At 42.1% G+C, this 15,158-nt stretch overlaps 1 protein-coding gene across 1 annotated transcript in view; it reads right to left on the reverse strand.

Annotated features, from left to right (window-relative positions):
• Positions 1 to 214: 214 nt before the first annotated feature.
• Positions 215 to 15,158, reverse strand: part of LBH (limb bud and heart development) — a 30,520-nt gene continuing 15,576 nt past the window's right edge. Inside the window, exon 3 of the mRNA XM_027850489.1 lies at positions 215 to 3,174. Coding sequence (XP_027706290.1) covers positions 2,986 to 3,174 — 189 coding nt within the window. The 3' untranslated portion in view covers positions 215 to 2,985. The remainder of the gene's footprint in view (positions 3,175 to 15,158) is intronic.

Consider the following 15,158-nt stretch of genomic DNA (forward strand, 5'->3'; position numbering starts at 1 on the left):
CTACTTCTGCCCTACCTCCTGAGGATGCCATATCCTCGTTCCTGCTGCATTTATTTCGTTCCTTCTCATTAAGGAAAGAAGGAAACCAGGCCAAAGTGGAAAGCATTTTCAAACTTTATTTACAACTGTCACAGTGACAAAAAGTAGTTTTGGAAAAAAAAAATGCTAGTTTCTCCCTGAGCCTCAAAAAAGAACAGACAAAAGTTACAGAAAGTTCATCAAACAACAGGCATTTTTTACTTAAGTTTTTTTTTGATACATTCAGTTAGAAATACACACAAATTCCTTCTAAAAGGGGGGAAAACAACAACAATAACAACAATAACATCAAACAAAAACCCACAACGACACAGAGGCCAGATAAAGAGCATAGTATCTTCCAAGGGTAGATGGGATCAACCCAGTGGGGCTGACCGTTCTGAAGATCCTGGCCTATGCTGGCTGTCGGCCCCTCACCTGCTCCAAATTCCAAATGGTGATAGAGAGTGGTCTCTAGACCAGAAAGATAATAACCCACCAGCCATAAACATAGATACACACAGAAAGTAGATTTGTTATGCAGTGTACAAAAGCACGTTTCATCACACATCAAGACTGGGACAGATGATAACAGGAAGCAGATGGGGGGGTGCTGGATACCCACCCCAAGACAAGGAGTTAGGTGAGTCCCCGACTCTCCCCTCCACAGGAATTGAATGATAATCAAAACTACAGCGGGGGATACATGACAGAGATGACTGGCTCTTTGCCACCAAACCACAACGAGAGAGAGAGAGAGAGAGAGAGAGAGAGAGAGAGAGAGAGAGAGAGAGAGAAAGAGAGAGGCAGAGGCAGACCTATCATGGGTCACCAGCAGAAACTGCAGGGGGGTCATCTCCCTGCCCCCCCCCACCTACTGGCCTGCTGCCACTGTATGGAGCTAAAAGTTATTGCCATCAATGTTTATAATACAAGCAAATGATATGAGAGGGAAGAAGAGGGGAAAGATACCCCTCAAACCTGGTCCTGCTGATACACAAAAGCAACACCCTTTCCCAGCCTTCCCCAGCGCCATACTACCCATGAGGTATTAAATACAAATATATTACACTAAGTCCAAGACTAGAGGCTGAAACAGGACTGATTGGAAACAGGGAGGCAATGGTCCAGTGCCTTGGGTTCCCTTGTTATACCCAAGGAAAGCTTCGAAGCCTGATTCCTTATCATCTGCTGCCTCTCTCTGCCTCTGTGGAAGCCACAGAGGATTGGGCAACAAGATGGAAATGTTTCTATAATTTGTTCTTCGGACCCTGGATTCCAAGGTGGAAAGCCTCACCATAGCCAGCTCATAAGTGAGCTACCAAAGTTCCTGTGGAAGCTGCCCTTCCAGACAAAGGGCCAGGGAGGGTGAGAGGAAGGAGGTGGGAGAGGCAAAATTAGGGGGATTGAGGGGGGAACTCAGGTCTGAATACAACATCCTTTCCCTCCTGGAGCCTCCTCAGGGCAGAGCAATCCAGGATAAGCCTCCTCCCCTCTCCACCACACCCACACACACACACACACACACACACAAAATACCTACCTCTCCAGAACTTGGAAAGCTGCAAGGTATCTCATGACACCCCTCTAATTTCCAAGTTGGTCACAGTGCTGCTGGCACTCGACCTACCACGTGTCACCCCACTCACTCCTCCTCCTCTCCTTCCCTCCTTGCCCCCTTCCCCAATCCATACTCCTTCCAAGTCCCAGGCTACACTGGCCCTCATTACCAGAAGAAAGACTCAGCTTCTACCTAAAAACAATACCAAGGAATAAAGGTTTCTCTTCCCCTCACTCCTCCACTTCTCATAAAAAGGAGGGAGAATACTTAAGGTGAAAAGTAGGCTGAAGGCCAACAGTAAGTAACCTAGCTAGTCAGACTGGCTAGAATCAAACAACTGGGAGGAGACAGAAGATTCAGCTCAGAGACTGGTACAAGGGCTTTGGAAGAAAGGGTTAATTAAAGGAAGAGAGCCTAGGCATTCCCAAACCTCCTGCTCAGACTTTGAGAATGGCAAGAGGAGAGAGCAGCACTGTCATGTGCCTTTCATCCTAAGAAGGGCGAGGGACCCGTCCTGTAGTTCTCTTATACTCCTCACCCCCCACAAAGGGACACGGGATGCCAGGGCACCAAGAACAAAAAGGGATGGAAACTTTGGGAAATGGACCCAGAAAATCTTGCCCTCCCCACTCACAAAACAAAAAACAGACAGCCACTGGGAAAGGTCCTCTGTCAGAGGAAGGTGAAGATTAGGGGTAGCAGTGGGGGAAAAAGGAGGAAGAAGGATGGTGATCAAGGGATTTGCCCACATGCTTGCCTCGAAGCTCTTTTTGCCCTGGACATTAGAAAGGTCCCAGTGTGGTCTGTTTCCCCTCCTCCCTTGTTAATTCACTCAAACACACTCTGAACAGAAACAAAAATGGGAAAAGAGAAAAACAGGAGAGAGATGATGACTCTATTTATGGATGTACTTTTGAGCCAGCACTAGTCCCCTCTGAATGCTTTCTGGCTGTAGGTCTTTGCTGAGTGTTTTCTTAAAATCTCTATTTTCTCTTATTTCTGTCATTTGCTTTCTTGCCTCAGAATGTTCCTCACTTGTTCTGCCTTTTACCAACCCCCCCTGGAATATCACAACTCCTCAAGACTACGAAGAGTTCAGATAGTGATCTCAAAGCAGCAGACACTTCCCCAACCCCAGCTAAGTGACTTCCTTTCTCAGAAGGCCTTGCTGATCTTTGCATTGAGGACTCAGCTGCTGGACACATTTCTTTCAGAAAAAAAAAAATATACATATCAAAAAAAAAAAAAGAAAGAAAACCAACCCAGTGATCTTGCAGGTGCAAAATTGAAGCTGTCATTGGACATTTTCAGAACTACTGTGGCTCACTCATTTTCCACCATGATGGGAAAAAAATACAGTTCAGATGTATTTTTTTTTTTGCCCCCTTTGGGTGCCCTTGATAGATTTACTGCTCCTTCTTCTCATTCTCTGTTTCTTTACTGGTTTCTTGCTCATCTTCTTGGACCAAGAACTCCTCTGGGGGCCATCTTAGCTCCCCACTTTCCACTTCTCCCTCTGTGGGCTCCACCACAATGGAAGGCAGGCGGTCCTTCAGTTTGCAGTAGCGATCAAAGTCTGACGGATCAGGAAAGATCTGAAACAAGAAAGGGTGAGAGGTAAGGGAAAACTGAATGTATTGGGGGCAATTATTGGGGTGCATTAAAGCATGATGGTCCTATCAGACAAGGATGAAGGAAGGTGCTTCCAATCCTATAAAATAACCATTTGGGAGGCACCACAGTATCTGCACAGAATATTCTCAAGTGCATTTTAAAAAATTAATTTATTTTTAGTTTTCAACATTCACTTCTATAAGCTTTTGAGTTTTAAATTTTCTCCCCCTTCTTTCCCACCTCCCTCCCTAAGATGGCCTACAATCCAATGTAGGCTCTACCTATACAGTCCTATTAAACATTTTCACATTAGTCATGTTTTAAAGAAGAATTAGAAGCAATATGAGGAACCATAAGAAGGAAGAAACAAAACAAAACAGAAGAAAAAAAAAAGAGCAAATAGTGTGCCTCTATCTGTAGTTCTTTCTCTGGATGTGGATAGCATTTTCCATCATGAGACCTTTGGAGATGTCTTAGATCCTTGCATTGCTGAGAAAAGCTGAGTCTATCAAAGTTAATCATCACATAATGTGGCTGTTACTGTGTACAATATTCTCCTGGTTCTGCTCACTTCACTCAGCATCAGTTCATACAAGTCTTTCCAGATTTTTCTGAAGTCCTCCTGCTCATCATTTCTTATAGCACAATAGTATTCCATTACATTCATATACCACAACTTGTTCAGCCATTCCCCAATTCATGGGCATCCCCTCAACTTCCAATTCTTTGCCACCACAGAAAGAGCCGCTATAAATATTTTTGTACATGTGGGTTCTTTTTCCTTTTTTTTATGATCTCTTTGGGATACAACCCTAGAAGTGCTGTTGCTGGGTCAAAGGGTATGCACATTTTTATAGCCCTTTGGGCACAGTTCCAAATTGCTACGTGCATTTTTTGATTAATGACTTCAAGGTCATACCCCTCCATAGGCCTTCCACCTTCATAATACAAACTATAGACCAGAAAATCAAAGCAGAATTATGAACGGCCAAGGATCTGGACTGGAGGGACAAGCAAAGGTGGGAATGAAATCCAAGTCTTCATTTCTACTTTTTGGTAGCCCTGAGGTTTAGTCACAGAACTGTCAGTGCGGCAGCTGTCAAAAGGTTTGGCTAAATAAGCTGTGGCCCAGGAATGTAATGAAATCTTACTGTGCTGTAAGAAATGGTGAATACGACGAAAACAGAAGCATGGAAGCAGAGCCAAGAAAATTGTATTCATGGTGACGATGCTACAATGTCAAGTGAAAAGAACTTGAACAAAACATTTGAAACTGAGTACTTTGAAATTATATTGGCTAAGCTTGACTCTGCGGCCTTCCCTCTTCTTTGCAGAGGTGGCAGCACTATAGCTGGGAAATACCACATATGGTAGCTGTATTTGCTTCGTTGACTTGTTTTAACTCAGCTTTTTTTTTTCTTTTTTATTCTTTGCTACAAGGGATGACTCTGTGGGAGGAGGGGAAAGAGATACATTGGGAAATGTAGTGATGTTAAAACAAAAAAAAAATCAATAAAATTTATTTTAAAAAAAGAAATGCCAGGAAAATAAAGGGGCTTGAGGTCTTCACGGGTAACCTCATTCCTCTCCAAACTCTTCCCAGACTCAAATCATTAAGTTTTTGAAACCTAGAAAAAGTATCTGTTGTTAGAGTCTCTTTATTCCAGAAAGAAGTTTAGGGTTATTAAAGGACTTTTGTAATTTTCCAAAAGTTTCCTTTTGAAATTCTGGGCTCAATTCATTATCTATCTGCCACATACCGATGAAAAAGCTCTACAGATTGTGGATCTGACTGCATGTCATAGTTTGGCCTATAAGCATTCTTCATCCACTTCATTTTTCCCATGTGAATGGTTAAACCAAACTCTCGTGAGCAGTCCTCGATCTCATCAAGGAGACTCTGCAACATTTGAAGACCTAATGCTTTGTTAACAAGAGACTCTGTAGGACCTCACCATCTTCAAACTTGTGCTACTCTTGGTTGTTGTGTTGTAAACAGTATCATATTACCTTTCCTTATTGCCCCATGGAGGAGAAATCTTTTCCACTTACAAATATGGTCAAAGTTTACTTTTACTGCTAATTAGCAATGGGACACAGCCCCAATCCCAGGCATCTGCTGCTGCAGGCAGGAGTCCAATCAAGCTATGAGCATTCCATTTTCTACAGAGGATTCTAAGAACTACCAACCTCAGGGAATCCTCTCCATGCCACTGGATGAATGATTAACTATTTATCCCATAAAGACCTATTGACGGGGATTAAATCCTAAGCCAGCTGCACAACAGGGCAACATTAAAGATTTAACAAGCCTCATAAAAAGGCAATGTAGTGGCATTCCAGAGGAAAAAAAAAACATCCAGAGAGAAGAAGCAAAGAATCTATATGTCAGATGATGTTCCCCAGAAAGTGGTTTCCTACTTTCTGAATTATTGAAATTGCTGAAATTATTTAGAACTCAGCAGTACTCAATAGGCAAAGTAGAAATCAGTGCACTGAGGGCAATGCAAGGAGGATTGTACCTTTTCTCCTTCTAGACCCCATTCATGCTGAAGTACAGCCTTCTCTGGGGTTGGGGTGGGGGGAAGAGTGACAGGGAAGGTAATAGGGCCCAGAGGTGAGAAAATAAGGAAGTGAAAGAAGGAGCCTGCCTAGGACAAAAAAAAGTTCTATTACTTGACCCTTTCATAAGCAAACCCATTTCACAGATGGCACAGAAGGAAGGAAACTATCCAGTTAGATCTTTAAACTGGCCCCAGCTAGTGATCTCATTGACCATCAGGAGACCTTAGTTAAGACTATTAAGACAAGCAGTTTCCACAGAAGTCCAAAAGCTGGGACAGCTGGAGACCTTCAAGCAATGAAAGCAATCACTCACATCTAGGAAGGGGTGGGCCTCAGTTGCAAATATCTTCTACCTAGACCTGTGTAAGCCAACATAGAATCTAGACCACAGCGCCCTATGTAGCAGAACGATCAAAGACTCAGGACTACAGATAAATTCCAGGACATATTCACTGTAAAAGAGGGAGAGGCTAGAGAGACTTTCCTTTCCTCCTGCTCACGTTCTAGGATACTATGAATTATATCTCCCCCACCCCCACTCTCCACGGTATGGAGTACAAAGGAAAAAGAGGGAGAGATAAAAGCTATCTAGTACATCTAATTTGGTTTCAAGCCTGTTCCAGCTAAAATCTGATAAAAGATGAAGAGAACCGAACAGATAATACAATGGACAGAGTCAGGAAACCTGGAGGCCGAACTCCTCCCTATAACCTCTGGTGGGATGATCTCGGCCAATCACTTTATTTCTCTATGCAAGATTCATCAGGGCCCTTTTCTTGTCTCTAGTCATGCTGAGCTAAGTTACACCAAGCCCAAGATTGGGTACTGAACACATAGAAGGACAGGGCATAATGGCAGAGGGAAATGCAAGCGGGACAGACCACTTCCCAAATGGCCCAATGTCACTTTCTCCTGGAAAAAAATGATGGCACGAACAAGTTGTTGGCAACTTCCCCAGGGCTGCTGTCACCTCCCCCTGCCTTTCCCCAACACTGAGGACAAGCTGTTGTCATAATGTGTATAAAGTACATTGTAAACCTTAAAATTGATTGTGAGCTTTTGGTAATAGATATATGTCAGAGTTGACTAAGTTCAGAAAAATAATGTCTAGCCATCTAATTAAAAGATAAAGCCTCCTATCATGCATTTCCATTAGTTTTTTTTTAATGAATTTATGTTCCATGGAGTGCTACATTTAATTCTAAGTTGGAAATGAGTTAAACATTCAAATAAAATGTCAGGTGGTAATTGTAATAGTAGTAGCAGTAGCAAAAAGAAAAGAGGGAAGAGGAGAAAAAGGATGTAAGCTCCCTGAGGGCAAGGACTATGTCACTTTTGTCTCTGTATCCCCATCTCCTGGTACAGTGCATGGGACATAGAAGGCACTTAATAAATGTCTGCTGGTTGACTAGATTAATGAGATCGGTGAGCAAAAACCTTTTAGTGACTTGAATGAAAGATGCCAAGTTTGATATAAACTTCAACACTTCCAAGGTCTGTGATTTTGTTGATGGGCATACATCTTGTACAGTCCCATCATGACTTGCTGTGGTAGCCAACCTTCTGGCTGGGGCTTGGAGGGCAGACACACATACAGGTCATTGCCAAGCCTGTGCTCAAAGCCCCAAGGCAGTATGCCTTGCCAGAGCTCTAATTATCCTGCAAGGACATGACCCTCAAGAGCCTAGTGCCATCCCTTCCAGGACTCGAGCGAGCCTCATAGGAAGACTTCCACGGAGCCCACAAAACTGACTCCTTACTGATGGCAGCTGAGCTGAGGCAACAGCTCATTTCCGATCTCCAAGCGAGAGGCAATGACACTAATATACTGTAATTAAAATAACTTAACAATAACATTTATCCCAGGAGTTGGGCCCTACTGCATGAGAAAGCTGTCCCCAAGGACTTAAAAGACTGTGCGCTGCTTCCTTGCCAGAGAACTTTGCTCCCTGGGCTGCTCAAAGGAGGCTCCGTTGTTTTGTTTTGTTTTGTTTTTTCTCTTTTCAAAAAAAGGTTCTAAAACCTGCTAATTCTGTGAGGAAAAAAAAAGACTGTGTAATAATTGAGCTGCTTCTTGGCCACAGTCTCCCAGAAGAGATCTTATCATCAGATTGTACCAATGTATTCCTCTGAAAAAAGGGGGCTCTACCCCAAAAAGAGGAGGGAGAAGGAACAACCCCCAAACGAAGGAACTCAACATTTCCTCCCAAACAAACAGAAATGCTCCCAACAAGCCACTGAGCTGTTGGCTGCCAGCACAATCTTATCTCTCACAGCTGCTGTGAGAGAGGCTGACCCCAAGGAGGTCGAGATTTTTCCACTAAGTCATGCTTTTTAATCATCAAGGCAGCAGAAAAATGAGAGGTTGCAACTGCATTTTTAAGGGGTGGGGAACAAATATACAAAAGGATTCAAGTTGAACTTCCCTAGACACGTGACAGGTAGGGGCCTACGGTGCTTGTATTGGGGGTGGGAGTGAGGGGAGGGAGTGTTAAGCCACCCAGGATCTCTGCTTAATGCTGGGGAACAAAAATAAGAGGGAAATAAATACTAAGCTATCCCTATACCCCCAGAAGGAATCCACTTCTGGTTAAACTTCCTCCTCTGGTCAAAAGCAACTCAAAGGCATTGTTATCCCCATATAGAAGAGGAAACATAAATTCAGAAAGGTTAAGTAAGTAAGTAACTTCCAGCACCACAGTTCAAATTCCGGGGTGGTGAGTCTCTTTCAAATGTAATTCCAGCACAATGCCAACTCTGGAGGGCAGGGACTGCCTCCTTCCACAGTGCCTGGAATTGTAGGTACTTAATTAGGGATTGTAGATCAATTCATAAGATCATAGAGTCTGATGCCCTCCCTGTCCCACTCCCCATCCCCTACTCATAAATGAAGAATCTTAGGCTTAGATGGGAAGTAAGTTACCCAAAATTACATACGTACTAAATAATAAAACCAAGATTTGATTCTAGGACCTTTGCCTCCAAGTCCCAGAGCTCTCTCCCCTTTACCATGATGCTATGTCCTATGTCCCCTGCACCACTCTGCTTCACCAAGGCGTGCCCAAAGGTGATGCCCGACTCTGGCTCACTAGCAAGCTACAGCATTCCCATTTCTCCAAACACTCAACACCAATATCCAAGGTAAGACCCTAGGGAGGTAAAGTTATTTCATGTTACATAAGGGAGAGGGGATTTGGCAGGATGGTCAAAGGTTGGACAAAAACATAGGGCTGTTGGCATGTAATTGAGAAATATTTAACAAAATAAATAAAAATAATTAAAAACAACAATAACAAAGAAAACTAAGGGATGCCCCAGAGAGAAGACAGCTTTGGTGTTTCCTCTTTCATAATCTAGGTTGAAAGGGAGACCAATGAGCTTATGAGCACTTAGCACAATAGAGGATATTTAAATATCTCAAATATCTGTTAAATGGAAATTTTACAGCTGAGATACCCATTTCAGAAAGACATTTGCAAATCTATAAAATGGAACTGAAACTAGGGTGAGATGACCAGTAATTTTCCCAGGGTGCCAAAATTTAGAGAGCCCCTGACAGCATTTGTACTCCTTTTGCAATGTAGAAACAACTGAGTGAAACCTAGCACTTAAGTTTTCATCCACATCCCTTTCGTCCCCAACACACACACACACACACACACACACACTGAACTGGCCCAGGTACCAAAATGGCTGGTTAAAGCACTGGGTCCACAACCATTCTTCTACAATCTCTAGGAATTAGAGACCTCTAAGGAAAGGAATCTGGTGGAGTTGAGAAAAAGAGTTTAGGAATTAAGAATTAGTCATCAGGTCACTTTACTTAGGTGTAAAAGTAGCAAGTTTGTCATCTCCCATTTCACCCATGGAGGAGAAGTGAAAGGTGATACCACAGTTCTAAAGGGCCCAAATTTGGGGGCCTGGCTATCATCTGTCTCCCTCTGAGCCAGGTGACCTAAACCTGACTTACTCTGGGGTGTGGAGAAGAGAAAGATATTTGGCATCTCGAATGAAAAATGTTAGTGATTCTGCTAAGACCAGCCCTCAGCTTGTGTGTGTATTTTGTGTTTGTGTACACCATCTTCCATCACGCTGACAAACATATGAGCTGGCCCGCTACAATGAGAAAGGAGTGGTCTGCAAAGAGCTCAGAGATGCTAGTAAGGAAAGCAGACACCGGCTGATGGAGAGATGAAAGGTAGTTAACTGGACACAAAGGGCTAATTACTAGCTCTTCAAGCTGAGACAGCAGTAGCCCGCACATCCTGCTTTTCCTACTAGGGGTAGAGGCAGAGAGAGAGAAATGGAGGCAGCAGGGAGGGCCAAAGCCTCATAATAAATAGTCTGCATCCTGAAGGGTATTATCAATAAGAACACCAAAAGTAGTGACTTCCTTTTCCCAAGCCTGAGGTTAAAAAGGAATTTCCCACAAAAGCCAATGGGCCTCATAGGCAAAGTTGAACTACCTTGAGGAGAATAGGTTTTGTCCCTAATCAACCAGATCTAGCCCAAGAAAAGTGGGGCTCAACTGCTTTCTCAACATCCTTCAGTAGAAAGCCCCAAGTTGTTGGCTCTGAAACCTTCACTTCACACCTGTTTGTGTCTCAGTTCCCCCCAAATGAAAGGTCAAGAGAGTTGAGTTGACTTAAGTCATTATTTGAGAATGTTAGGGAAACAGGTTATCCACATAATCATAGAATCATAGCTCTGGAAGGAACTTTAGAAGTCGTCCTGTCTAGTCTCTTCATTTAACAGATGTGGAAATGAGAGAACCAGAGAGGAGTAATAATTTGCCCAAGAACAACAGAACTAATTAAGATGCCAAGGCTTGGTCTTCTGAACCCTAGATGAGTGCCCTTTCCCCCACACCAACACGGTGCCTTCTCAACTCTTGCTGTTGATCTCCAAGTGAGTATTCTGGCAGCTTTTAAGGAGAACCTAAAGTGCTCCACCAGAGTTTGCTGGCTCACATCTGTCCATCTCACATTGCCATATCTGGCCTTGAGGTTCCTCATGGAGCTTGCCATTTTTAACTACAATGAAAAGTCAGAAACACGAATGAAGCTGCTACCTCTTCACTTGATGATGACAACACTTACACAAACAGAGACACTTGAATTTTACATAGCAGTGGAACACAACACATGGAGTGTTCTTGACAGCTATTCATTGTGATAGAGATTTGTTTCACCCCCTTGCTACTGGCTTCCACTGTTTTTTCTATTTTTAAAAAAAATAAAATGCAATAACAGTCTTTGTTTATCTACTTCTTCCTAGATGGAGCTGATTTATAACAATAGATAGAAACAGCTTCAGCTTAAGAGTTAAATTAGTAATTCAAATAAAACCAGGCACCACACTTTCCTCCTTTGTGTATTACCCATTCCTCTATCCCACCACCCCTCCCCCACACATGCATGCATATTTTGAGAAATATAGAAAAATATTTTCCCTGAACCATCTCTTTTCCTCTCCTTTGGAATAATGACTGCATTTTGCAATAGAACCATCGGGGGGAGGGGGGGCTTTGGTAAATCAGACCAAGGGTTAATTGAAGAACCAGAGTGGAGGGGAAGGAAGATCTAGTCAACACCTATTGCTTCTCCTTCTCCTTTTCCTTTATTCCCTCTCCCTTTCCTCTTCCAGTTCTCTAGGCTAGAGATGAAAGGGTATCTACCCCCACCCCAAGGGTTCTTCTTCCCATTAGAGTTGGGTGCTAGCAACTTGCTGGTCCTCCTTCTGCTAGACTTAAGGTGTTTAAAGCCTCAAAAAGGCAGGGAAAGGAAATGCTTTGTGTAAACTTCACTTTTCAACGACTTTGCAAAGCATCTTTCAAGCACACACCCATCCGGTGGTCTCTCCACTCAAAGCCACACTACCAAACAGAAAACCCTTAGGAGAGCTAAATTCCAACCAAATGTGCAACTGATCACCGTGTAACTAAAGGAGCAGTGAGGGAATGAAACCTTTGAAATGCTCATAACAACGCTTCTTCAAAGTTGCCCAGGTCTGTGGGAAAAGATGGAGACCGTCAATAATGAATTCCTTTATATCAGCCTTGTCACTGGCCTCCCTAAAGATAATCTCCCCTCTTGCATGCCAGATCAAATTCCTTGGGGCCTAGTCTGGAAAGCCCTAACCAAGATTGTTGCATCAGTCTTTCTGCTTCAGGACCTTTTCCCTTCTGTCTTATTTTATTTGTTTTATTTTTACTTTTAAAATATTATTTTATTTTTAATTTATTTTATTTTAGGACTCTCTTATTTTATTAAAAACTTTCACTTGACCCTGTGGTCACTTTTAGAAACTAGCTAATTTCTCCCTTCCCTTTTGATGTTTAACTCTTCAAATGTGTGGTCTACATTCACAGCCTTTACTTTTTTACCTTCCATCCCTTCTCAGCCCCTGAAATCTGGCTCCCATCAATTCAGTCTAATTCAACAAGCATGGCAGGCATTACAAATACAAGAATGAAACATTCCCTGAGCTCAGGGAGCTTACATTCTACCAGGAGAAATAAACACATAAAGAAAATCAAATATAAAGTAGATACAAAATAATGGTAGGAGAGGGTAAGGAGTATGAAAAATTGAGGTGGAGAGAAGATCAGGAAAGCCCTTTCTTAAAGGTGGCTCTTGAAGTGAACCCCAAAGGGATCTTGGGGTTCTAAAAGGCAGAGGGGAGGAGGACAGCGACCTAGCTGGAAGATGGAATGTTCTGTATTGTTGTCAGAAACGACAAGTTGGCTAGTTTGGCAGGAATGTAGGGTAATTGAGAGGGAGGAATGTGAAATAAGTATAGAAAGACATGTTGGAGCCAAATTGCAGAGCTTAAATACCAAACAAAGGAGTTTGTATTTCATTCTAGAAGCAATAGGTAGTCACTTGAGCAGGGCAATGATGTGGTGGTCAGATCTATGCTATTCCTACCACTTTGCTGAAATTACTCTCTAAATTTCATAATAATTTGCTTTTGGCTAAAACTTCTACATCTCTCCATTGTTGTTGTTGTTGTTCATTTGTGTTCAACTTTTTGTGACCCCACTTGGCGTTTTCTTGGTAAAGACACTGGAGAGGTTTTCCTTTTCCTTTTCCAGCTAATTTTATAGATGAGGAAACTGAAGTAAATAGGGTGAAGTGTTGTGCCCAGGTCACACAGCTAGTGTTTGAGGATGGATTTGAACTCAGGTCCACTGTGCCACCAAGCTGCCCCCCTCTCCCCATCAAATCTACTCTGTGGTGATGTTTGATTGCCCTTACCTCTGGAAGGGCTCCCTTTCTCTTCACTTATGATACTGCACCTTCCTAGTTCTTCTGTCCGTCTAGTTTCTCTTCACTTCCTTTGCTAATTTGTAATCATTCTCCCAAACCTTCAACTATGGGTGTCTGAAAAGTTCTTCCTCAGCCCTCTGTTCTTCTCACTTTACATTATTCCTTGGCAGAACTCAGGTCCTGTCATGGCTTCAATTTTATTTCCTATGTTAGGGACTCCCCCAATTTCTATCCTGGACCTTCACATTTCACTTGGATGCTAGTCATCAATTTCCACCTGCCAATAAAGACATTTCCATTTGGAAGAACTCTTTCACTCATTATAACCAAAATCAGATTCACTATCTAAATGCAAGATTTTCCATTGGGTTCAAAGATTGAATTGCATTAAAAGTATAAGATAGAAGAGACCTGGTCATGCCACAATTCATGCGAAAAAAAAACCCAGCAATTTTAGTTGGCCATGAGCTCAACATGAGTTAATAGTATGATCTGGCTCTTTAAAAATCTGATGCAAACTTACATGCATTAATAGAGGTTTAGGTCAAGAGAGGTAATGCTGTCACTCATTCAACAAGCATTTAAAGTACCTAGTATGTGTCAGTAATCATGGTAGATTCTGGCACTCAAGAGACAAAAAATCAAACAGTCCCTGCTCAAGTAACTTACATTTGTTGGGGGGAGACATGTATGTCAAAATACAAATTTTATTTTGGTCTACACTCTAAATTCAATGCTCATTCTACTACCCATGTAGACAAGAGTGTAGACTTTAATGTGTCACCCCAGAGGGCAAAACTGGAATCAATAGGTCAAAATTACTAGGAGGAAGATTTTTGCAATATTTAAGAACTCTTCCATAATTAGAATGACCCATAAATGGGACAGGTGGCCTGTTGAGTAGTGGTTTCCTTGTCACTGGAAGTGTTCCACATGTCAAAGATAATGTAGAGGGGAATGATGTATCGAGTTGGAGGTGGGATTAAATGACCTCTAAAGTGCATTCCAACTCTACAATTCTATTATTCTTTTTGTTTTTCAAATGGGTATCTTGAAAATTAATGAAAGTTGCCAAGACCAGAAGAAGCCCAGGCCCTAGATATTTGAATTATTTTCTCCTCTAACCTCCATTTTGGAGTAAAAGTATAAAATTTTTAAAAAAGATACACCTGTGTGGTAGGACAGATTATAAAAGTAAATGCAGTATTCATGACTTAGCATTTGCTATCTTTATGAATATAATAGGCAAGTTTCAATTCCAAGACACGTTTTTTCACGTTAACAAGCAGCAGTCTCCTCTTAAAAACAAATTCCATAGTATTCCATATTTACATAGTATCACTAGGCTGTTTGCCTATTGCAGTGCAGCCAAGAGCTATAAGCTTTTAATGCCAAGGAACAAAATGCCCACAACGCTATTCTTCCCAAGGGCCAGCTGGGAGACTGGAGCCAAAGAGGTTTTTGTTTTTGTTTTTTAATTTAGTATTCCTCAGATCAGAAGAGAGGGCCATGATTCTTGGTTTGTGTCCTCCTAGGAATGTAACTCTACTACCTAGAACCCAAGGGAACATAATTTTTGGGCTCATTCATAATCGCCTGAGCCAGTTCTATAGCATAAAGAAAACCAAAATGGTACAGAGAATTAAGATCAACAGATGGTCAAATACCATTGCATCCATTTAGTACTAGTAGATATATTGAAATGATAAAATTGGTTTTTCTACACAGATCATAGCTAGTATGCCATCTTCAAGCACAACAAACAGAATCAAGATGGAAATATGTAGCCATTTAAATTAACCATGATTTCACCAATATGGATCCTCCCTTCATTGACACAGATGTTAAACTCTGCCATGCCATGATAGATGGTTATGTAAGTTCCTATGGCCAAAATAATTAATCACTTGGTAGCTAAAGCCTCTGGCGATTAGCCTCTCTAAACCTAGCTAGGTTGGTTCTTGGATAGCAGCTCCTCATTGCTAGGCCTATATTCAAAGCCTTTCTAAGAACCACTAGAACTGTGTTCTCACAAGAAGTCTTTGAGACCCCAGGGTCACCTCTAAGCAATGATGAGGCAGATAGATAGATAGATAGATAGATAGATAGATAGATAGATAGATAGATAG

Source organism: Vombatus ursinus, unplaced genomic scaffold (genome assembly GCF_900497805.2).
Source record: "Vombatus ursinus unplaced genomic scaffold, bare-nosed wombat genome assembly UNPS02009062.1, whole genome shotgun sequence".
Classification (NCBI taxonomy): Eukaryota; Metazoa; Chordata; class Mammalia; order Diprotodontia; family Vombatidae; genus Vombatus; species Vombatus ursinus.